Source organism: Harmonia axyridis, chromosome 1, assembly GCF_914767665.1.
Source record: "Harmonia axyridis chromosome 1, icHarAxyr1.1, whole genome shotgun sequence".
NCBI lineage: Eukaryota > Metazoa > Arthropoda > Insecta > Coleoptera > Coccinellidae > Harmonia > Harmonia axyridis.
This window is the reverse complement of record NC_059501.1, coordinates 74,024,280-74,033,809: the sequence shown is the minus strand read 5'-3', so window position 1 is coordinate 74,033,809 and position 9,530 is coordinate 74,024,280. Positions and strand designations below refer to the sequence as shown.

At 34.0% G+C, this 9,530-nt stretch overlaps 2 protein-coding genes across 2 annotated transcripts; one reads left to right on the top strand and one right to left on the bottom strand.

Moving 5' to 3' along the window:
- Window positions 1-228: 228 nt before the first annotated feature.
- LOC123671269 (coatomer subunit beta) lies at window positions 229-4,690 on the top strand. Its single transcript, XM_045605016.1, has 12 exons — window positions 229-378; window positions 450-566; window positions 624-852; window positions 929-1,407; window positions 1,470-1,678; window positions 1,833-2,144; window positions 2,199-2,476; window positions 2,592-2,794; window positions 2,991-3,295; window positions 3,639-4,094; window positions 4,154-4,396; window positions 4,600-4,690. Exons 2-12 carry the CDS (start codon window positions 476-478, stop codon window positions 4,675-4,677), a joined length of 2,883 nt encoding a protein of 960 aa, XP_045460972.1. The 5' UTR covers window positions 229-378; window positions 450-475; the 3' UTR covers window positions 4,678-4,690.
- A 1,366-nt stretch (window positions 4,691-6,056) lies between these two features.
- On the bottom strand, window positions 6,057-8,491 carry LOC123671268 (chymotrypsin-2-like). Its single transcript, XM_045605015.1, has 5 exons — window positions 8,116-8,491; window positions 7,245-7,398; window positions 6,801-7,050; window positions 6,332-6,472; window positions 6,057-6,257 (listed from the first exon to the last, which is right to left on the bottom strand). Exons 1-5 carry the CDS (start codon window positions 8,159-8,161, stop codon window positions 6,114-6,116), a joined length of 735 nt encoding a protein of 244 aa, XP_045460971.1. The 5' UTR covers window positions 8,162-8,491; the 3' UTR covers window positions 6,057-6,113.
- Window positions 8,492-9,530: the final 1,039 nt, after the last annotated feature.

Genomic DNA, 9,530 nt, shown 5'->3' with positions numbered 1-9,530 from the left:
TGTTTGTAAATATGTCATTTTATTGATTCCTTTATAATAGGTACTTATAGGTAGGAAGATATTATACAATTTTCCATCAAAATATGGATTGATGTTTCTGGGATTTTTTAAAATTAATTTCTAAGTTTTCGTCAGTGTGATCAAAGTGTGTCAAACATTAACTGAATAAGATAGAAAATCGGAAATAAAACAATACAATGGACTTCCTTTCTACGCCCATGGATTTGTATTCTCATCCAAGCGGACTCCGACAATCTGACATTTAAGAATAGTGAGGTTAGGATATGACACTATCTGACACGTATTTGGAGTTTTCTTATAGAAATTACATGTATTGGTAGGCTCCGCCAAATTAGATAAATTACTGAAATAATAAAGGTAATATTATGCCGATTCTTTTGAGATGTATTCTCATTATCAGAATTGAAAAATCTATTTCTCTTGTTTAGGTGAATATTCTGAAAGAACCTACAGAATGGCTGCTGTAGAGCAACCCTGTTATACTCTCATAAACGTACCTATAGATTCAGAGCCCTACAGTGAATTACAGCTAAAACATGATTTAGGTATGCTGTCTTTTATGTTGCCCAAATGAACAATCTCTACAAATCTCATTATTTCAGAAAAAGGAGATGTGAAAGTTAAGATTGAAGCTCTAAAGAAAACGATTCACATGATTTTGGCTGGGGAACGTTTACCTCCAGGTCTCTTAATGATTATAATTCGTTATGTTCTTCCTCTTCAAGATCATACTGCAAAAAAATTACTCTTAATATTCTGGGAAATCGTCCCCAAAACAACTCCTGATGGAAAACTTTTACAAGAAATGATTCTTGTTTGTGACGCATACCGGTAAGATTTTTGATTTTCAATCGAAACTCCTATATTCACTCATCCTACAATATATCTGACATTATTTTCTATTCAGAAAAGATCTGCAGCATCCAAATGAGTTCTTGCGTGGATCAACCTTACGTTTTTTATGTAAACTCAAAGAACCTGAACTCTTAGAACCTTTGATGCCATCAATCAGATCCTGCTTAGAACATAGGCATTCATATGTACGTAGAAATGCAGTTCTAGCCATTTTCACAATTTATCGAAACTTTGAAGCCTTGATCCCTGATGCACCAGAACTCATATCAAATTATTTGGATGGTGAGCAAGATATGTCGTGTAAGAGAAATGCATTTTTGATGCTTCTTCATGCCGATCAGGAAAGGGCCCTATCATATTTAGCTTCTTGCTTGGATCAAGTTACTTCATTTGGAGATATTTTACAACTAGTTATTGTTGAGTTGATTTACAAAGTGTGTCATAATAATCCTGCAGAGAGGTCTAGATTTATAAGGTGCATTTACAATTTATTGAACTCCAGCAGTCCCGCAGTAAGATATGAAGCAGCAGGTATATAATCATGTTCTTGGTGTTAATTTGATATTTGAAAGATCATATCAATTATTTTTTAGGAACATTGGTCACCTTATCTACTGCACCTACTGCTATTAAAGCTGCTGCAAGTTGCTATATTGAACTTATCATAAAAGAAAGTGATAACAATGTTAAACTTATTGTCTTAGATAGGCTTATTGCTTTGAGGGAACACCCAACTCATGAAAAAGTTCTTCAAGATTCGGTTATGGACATACTGAGAGTTCTTGCCAGTCCTGATCTTGAGGTAAGTTGAATACATCCCAGCTCAAATCTTCATCAATTTTGGATTGATTCGACAGACGATGTCCTACCATTTATTAATAACTATAATGATTTGATTATGAATTTCTTATTCTATTTATTCTTTCATTTCATCTTCTATTCATTTATTACCTCAGGTTCGTAAGAAAACACTTGCTTTGGCAATGGACTTAGTTTCGTCCAGGAATATTGAAGAAATGGTTTTGGTATTGAAGAAAGAGGTATCTAAAACACATGATGTAGAGCACGAAGATACTGGAAAGTACAGACAATTGCTGGTTCGTACTTTACATCAGTGTTGCATTAAGTTTCCGGATGTAGCAGTTTCTGTCGTACCAGTTTTGGTTGAATTTTTGTCAGATACAAATGAACTAGCAGCAACAGACGTCATGATTTTTATCAGAGAAGTTATTCAGAAGTTTGGAAACTTACAACCGCTCATTATCGAGGTTTGTAATAATGAAAGATGTTGTTTGTTTCACTGAAAATGGAATATGTTTCAGAAATTATTGGAGGCTTTCAGTGACATAAAGAGTGTGAAAGTTCATCGTGCTGCCCTCTGGATTCTTGGTGAATATGCATCAACTTCTACAGATATAGAAGTGGTAATGAAACAAATTGTAACTAACCTGGGAGAAGGTGCTTTGGTTGATCTGGAACAAAAACTGATATCTGGTGAAGAAGAAGCTCAAGTTAGTAATAATGCTCAGCAAACGCAACAAACTACATTGGTTACATCTGATGGAACTTATGCTACTCAATCTATCTTCAGTACTGCACAGTAAGTTGACAGATGTCTGCTAGGTAATTCATGATACAAAATTGTACAAGAATTAAAAAAAAAACACTGCGACATTAAAAAGAGTTGCCATTTACTTTTTTCCGTATCATTCCAGAAAACCGAAAAAAGAAAAAAGACCTCCACTTAGACAGTATCTCATGGATGGCGATTTCTTCATAGGAGCGGCTATAGCTTCTACCATCACAAAGTTGGCTTTGAGATACGGTAATCTACCTAATTTGAGCCCCAAACAGAAAAATCATTTTGATGCAGAAGCCATGCTCTGTATGGCTGGTATTATCCACCTGGGAAAGTCAGGTAAGCAATATCATATATCAAATGACAATTTGAACCTTTTATTAAACTATTTTGTAAATACATTTCCTCTTGATGTTTTGTTTAAAATAATTATGGAGGCATGCACATTTCGTTTTTACTACGCCACAGCCAGTCAGACTAAAAAATAGGCATTAAAAAGGGCATAGTCCAGTTAATAATGCTTCGATTTTTTCAGGTCTACCTGCTAAAGCCATCACTAATGATGACAGAGACCATATCCTCTTCTGTCTCAGAGCACTCTCTGATCGCTCTCCTTCTATTCTCAACATTTTCTCAGAATTGTGTCGATTCTCCTTGAACGAGATGCTTCTAGCAAAGGAGAAAGAAGATGCTTCTAATCAGAAAGCAAAAGAGAAAATCGGCAAAGTTATACAGGCCGATGATGCCATAAATTTCTTGCAACTCCAGACTGATAAATCCAATGAATTGGGAGAGAATATGTTTGAAACGTCTTTGTCTCAGGCATTGGCTGGTGGAAGGGTAAGATATTATCAGTTTTTGGGCTCTTGTTCCAGAGAAACAGCAAGCTATCGTTTTGCCCAATTGTCGATAATTTTAGAATTTTTATCTAACGATTGGGTTCTAGTCACTAAATTTTGTTTTCTCAATAATTCGGAAAATAGCCATCCAATCATACTGAAATTCATAAGTCAATTGCAAGATAGGTTAACTAAGAAGACAGAATTATGTATATTGTAAAGCTGCATGCGAAATTTCATGAATTAATTACAGAAATAAAAATTTGAATAAAGGCGTTTCAATGGTTTCTTTTCTCATTTTTTTTATAAGACACCATAACTATGTAATTGTTCATAATTTCTAGATTGGAGGATCCGATGCAGCATCTTCTGTCAGCAAGCTGAATAAAGTAACCCAATTAACTGGTTTCTCAGATCCGGTCTATGCAGAGGCATATGTTCATGTTAACCAGTATGATATTGTTCTTGACGTTTTAATCGTGAATCAAACCAATGATACACTCCAAAATTGTACTCTAGAACTGGCTACATTAGGCGATTTGAAGCTTGTTGAAAAGCCCCAGCCCGTTGTTTTGGCACCTAAAGATTTTTGTAATATCAAGGCTAACGTTAAAGTAGCATCAACAGAGAATGGAATTATATTTGGAAATATTGTTTACGATATCACAGGAGCCGCTTCAGATAGAAACGTTGTGGTCCTGAATGATATTCATATTGATATTATGGATTATATCGTTCCAGCTACCTGCAGTGACACTGAATTCAGGCAAATGTGGGCGGAGTTTGAGTGGGAGAATAAGGTTAGGTTCTAGACAAGACGTTGTCAACAAGTTTATTGACGTTTTTCTTCCTATTTAAGGTTTCTGTCAACACTACACTCACAGATCTTGCTGATTATTTGAAGCACTTAGTGAAGAGTACTAACATGAAATGTCTCACACCTGAAAAGGCACTGTCAGGACAATGCGGATTCATGGCAGCCAACATGTACGCAAAGTCGATTTTCGGAGAAGATGCTTTGGCCAATTTAAGCATCGAAAAACCTTTCAATAAGCCAGATGCCCCAGTAACTGGACACATTCGTATCAGAGCTAAAAGCCAGGTGAGAAAAATGAGATTTTTTCCAATGTCTCTTGAATTTCACCCTATTTTTTATAATTTTCAATATTATGCCATTTTTCACAAATGTTCATTCTAAGTTCTAAATATTTTTATACCCTATAAAATATTTCCAATACAAGAAGGATATGTTATATAATTTTTTTTTTATAATTTAAAAAATACTGATTTTTGTTTTATCTCCAGGGAATGGCTCTCAGTTTGGGGGATAAGATCAATATGACTCAGAAGGTTCAACAAAGTAAATTGGTAGTTGCTACTTGATTAAGCATATAAGGAAAACAATTTTTATATAAGGGTATGATATATTATGATTTCATACATAGTATTTTATTTATCCGTGTTAACTAAATCTCTATCAAATATATTTGTTCATTTTAAATAATGGAAGTTTTTTCTTTTCTCCTGTTTTTCCTACTGTTTAAGTATTCCATATAAACTTTTGCTTGAAAGGACTGTATTAAAAAAAAAAGCTTTTCCAAGATAACAAAAAGAAGTAAGTTAAAAATAAATTAATTTTTATGGAAAAATTTTCGTTCTTTGTCTTGGCAAGAATTCTGAATTTTTTTTTTTTAAGTCTTGGAGGGATAATTACCCCCAGTGTCCCCTCCATATCTACGGCCTTGCCATATAGTCTATAAAATAACATTTACAAGCTTCACGCAAAATTTCGTGTTGATTCCATTGCCAGAACCATGGAAAATTTCTACCAGAATATCGAAATTCTTTCAGTAACAACAAATCTGACTAAGTTAAAATTGTGTTGATGTGAAATAGTAATATCAAGAACAACGCAAGAGCGATGAGTGAGAGAAACCTTACTGAAGATCAATGCAGTGATCGTCTGACGTGGAAATTAGGCATCGGACAACGTCGAAAGACGTTTTGAACCCGATTCATATATATATCTCGTGATATGGCAATTTCGATTGCAAATCTACAGGGTGATATATCTTTTGGAGCAGTGCCCGCTTTTTTCCTCCAGAATTTTTCTGATGGACCACCATTGTTGTAAAAAATGTAGAAAAAAACTTTACGCTATTACTAAACTGTTTGGTTTCTTGTAGTTTTGTCGAATCTCCTACCGTTTACAAGAAAAAATTTCAAACAATCCTCTCGATGTCCTCGGGAAAATTCAAATCAAATTTCAAATTATTAGTTTTGGTGCTTATTTTCCCGATATGTAGCAAAGATTAATGAAGATTCGATAATCTAATATAATCATCACAAAAAATAGGACTACAAGAAACACCCTATATCTCGAAAAGCGTTTTCGGGCCCATGTTTATAGGACTTTTCATTCTTAAAATTATCCAAGGCATCATCTCTCATTTTTGTTTGTACCTCCGGTTTAGGAGGAAACACAGGCTATATTTTTTCTTTCCGTAGAGATTTCCAAAATTTTTGGGCAGTTGAAACCACATTAATAATAATTAATACATTTTTCCTGGTTTCCCTATTGATTTTCCAAAATCCAGATCGTGACATGAAGAATTTTCGAATGCGTCAATGTATAGGTATTAATTTATTAGTTACACAACATTTATCTGTGTATAAAAAATGGGAGCATTTAGCTTTTGTTGCAAGTAATTTTGTTGAAACGACAATGACCAGGATGTATAGTTCAGAATGAAACGAAATACTGGCAAGAATAATTTATTTGCAATTTATAACCTATTTTCCCAATTCCACATAATATTTCAAGATTTTATATTTTGTTCAATCCAGTCCCTGAAATTGTAGACGTCAGTGAACACATCAGGCAGTCCTCTAGCACAAGCTACACCCCATGATACTACACCTACTTGAGTTCCATCTAGCACCAAGGGTCCGCCAGAATCTCCCTGCAAAGAAAGAAATTTCTTGTTTGACAAGGACAAATACGAATTTATTAATGTCATAATTAGTAATTACTTACCTGACATGCTCCCCTTCCAGGTATACCGAAAGTACAGATATTCCTCTTATCAACTCTACCAGAATAAACAGTTGCACAGTCAGAATCGCTCACAGACAAAAGATCTATTTTCTGAAGTTTCGTCGTTGTTTGACCTGGATACTGAAAACAAAGAAAATATGTTTGAGAGTTGATTATTCTTCTAATTATTATATTAAATATAAAGAACCGAAGAAGCATAATCAATTGAATAATCATTGACATTTCAAACGGTTTAAAAATGGCGGAATCTTCAACGTCTTAGCGCGGAATTGTTGTCTACGTCATCAGGAACTCCTGACCAATTATAAAGTGTAGTAAAAAGAAATCCATTATTTTTGCATGAAAAATAAGGCTTCAATTACCATAGTTAGAATGACCCGATTTAGGTCAAATAATCTTGTTCATTAACTTAATAAATAAAATAATTAATATATTCTTGAATTCTCACCCTAGTTTTACCCCATCCTGTCAAAATCAATCTTCTTCCACCTTTTGTTTCTTTAGCTGCCAATGGAACGTTCTTCATTTTATCGTTGAACTCGATGGCTTTCTTCAGTTTTATCAGACCTATATCATTTGTGACATTCTTCGAGTTGTAGTTTTCATGAATCTTCAAACTTTCCACTTCAAATTCTTGTCCTGTACCGTTCTTCAGTGTTGTTGTCCCTGCGACCACTTTGATTTTTTCAGCTGATTGCCTGTGAATATTATTGTATTGTGAGCAATGTTTGTTAGCACGTAAAGATGGTGCGAAATACTCGGCAGAATAGCACTGCTTGGAATATAAACCCAACCGTTCTACGGCAAAATCTCCACACTCCGTTATGAAGGTGTATATGGCAGGGACCACTGAGATGGCCATACTTCCAAAAACAATTTTTTTAATACTTACCCATCCAAGCAGTGAGCTGCAGTCAATATCCATGAGTTGTCGATGATAGAACCGCCACAAAATAGAGAATTTCTTATCTGCAACGCTACCTGATATGGAAAAGCACCTTCAGGGGCATCTGAACCGCCGACAACTCTATCTGAGCAGAAACCTCCTAGAAATAGATGTTATGAAGTATTACTTAGTGCACTGAAACCAATCCAATTCAGGTTTTCTAGTATTTTCTGCCTCACAACACGTGTAATGTGTAATAACTTCAAAAAAGTATTACAATGAAAGTTCTACTTATTTCAATTTCTAGATTGAACAACCACTAAAATTAAAACATAAGTACCACTTCTTTCATTACTACCAAGTTTCAAAGGATGTGTGTCAAAATTTTGAAACATACAGTTAAGTCTGTATCGAGATATTGACGGTTTAGTAACGCTACATTTGTTGTTGTTTGAAAAATGGATAAAAACGTATTTTGTGTCTGAAGACGAACTTGGAATGAGTCCTCAAATAGTTAATAAATAATTTTATTGCTAGTAAAAACATAGAAAATATAAAACTTGTTTTGATGGTGTCGAGACATTATTCCTTGTTGAGAAAAAATAATGTGCAAACAAAGCACTGGCTTAATAATTATTATTTAGACTCAGCTCCAACGACAACAACGATCTAGAAAAAAAAAATTGGCACTAAGGCAGAAGTAGGTATGATTGGAGTACATTTATCTCTTGAAGATAACTATGTTGAGGAATAATTTTGAATTTTTGAAAAAAAATGTGTTTTTACCGGTTAGGTCCAGGATTTATTGTGTAAAGTATTACTTAACTCAAGTACCTATTATCATTGATTCAAGTTCAACAAAAGTGAAGATATTTACCATAAAAACTGCCTGCAATAATGAAAAACAATACCAACGACTTCATTTCAACGAATATTCAACAACGCTTGACTTCTTCAAAGTTCCGAAGTCTTTTATATCCCTTCGATGTTCAATTTGGTTAACAAATTATTCCCATAATCTCAAAGCTCGAAGGGGTTCTAATCTCTATCAATCCAAAATCGATACCGGGTGTTCTGTTTTATTCATTTCTTGCATGTATCTACGATATATAGAGCATGACACGAATACGTAGGTAGATAAGGTCATTTTTTTTTAATTTGAAATGCATGTCGTAATACGTTCGATAGATATTTTTATCGAGTTTAATTCGATAAAACTCAATATCTATTTTGGTTTCCTTGTAGGACAAAAAGTTCAAGTTTGACGATGGGTAATTTCCATATTCTAATTTGGTTTTGATATTAGAAACGTTTGTCACTGTAGAGTGAGATTGCAATTATGGTATATTTCTTTCATTTACTTAATTGGAGTTAATAGTGGAAGCCCTTTTGGAGACAACATGAAAAAATGTTATTTTATATATCATACCAGTTTGTTATTTTGATTTGATTTCCTGATACCAATGAAAATTATAATTACAACGAATTATGAACAAAATACCCACATTTTTCCATCGAATTAATATATTTTCAGATAGGATCCCGTGAATGTTTGATTTTCTACAACAAAAATGGATTCATATTTCATTGTCCAGTTATGAACTTTCTGCAAAAAGAAAACCAGACTCAGAAGGTTAGTCTGTATATCCTTCAGCAAAAGACGTAACTAGGTACTCTTCGAACCACCACAATTTTTGCCAGAAGCTGCTGATATGTTCGATGCAGACAGTGACAGCAGTGAGATATTTCGCATACACTAGATACATTAGATTTTAGCAATCTGATGGTCTTTCGCTCCTTGTTTTAAATATTTGATCAACTTGGTTATTGTTATTACCTATCGATCTCAATATTCTTACCTACCAGGACAATCTTCTTTACCAAAGAATATTTGGACTATGGAGAACAGGTAGGATATGATAGGAGATCAGTAAAGTATGCCCAGTTTCTTTCCATAAACTCCACACAGTTTTCAGCCATCCACGTTATGAAATTTTGCTATTCTTTCTATTACCTTTTTTGCTTTTTTCGGGAATTATACAATTTTTCATTTCTTCAATATTTATAGTTTAAGATTGACAGTTTTTTCATAGCCACTGTAGTACGTCTCATAGAAATGATACGTTCAATATGATAAAATTGAATTTTCAAATTTGTGGATGTAGTAATTGAGAGGTATCACATAAAAGTTTGTATATACCAAATGTATTAAGAGATGCTGATACTCTCTAGTTATTTACCGACCCTCGGGCTAGATGCCATAGGATTTGCAAATCGGAAATAGGATTTGTG

Coding starts and splice junctions, on each gene's coding strand:
- LOC123671269 (XM_045605016.1), top strand. CDS start 476: ATGGCTGCTGTAGAGCAACCCTGTTATACTCTCATAAACGTACCTATA. Junction 1,679..1,832: donor TTGCCAGTCCTGATCTTGAG/GTAAGTTGAATA, acceptor TTATTACCTCAG/GTTCGTAAGAAAACACTTGC. Junction 2,795..2,990: donor TATCCACCTGGGAAAGTCAG/GTAAGCAATATC, acceptor CGATTTTTTCAG/GTCTACCTGCTAAAGCCATC.
- LOC123671268 (XM_045605015.1), bottom strand. CDS start 8,161: ATGAAGTCGTTGGTATTGTTTTTCATTATTGCAGGCAGTTTTTATG. Junction 7,051..7,244: donor GCAGCTCACTGCTTGGATGG/GTAAGTATTAAA, acceptor TAATATTCACAG/GCAATCAGCTGAAAAAATCA. Junction 6,473..6,800: donor CAGGATGGGGTAAAACTAGG/GTGAGAATTCAA, acceptor CTTTGTTTTCAG/TATCCAGGTCAAACAACGAC.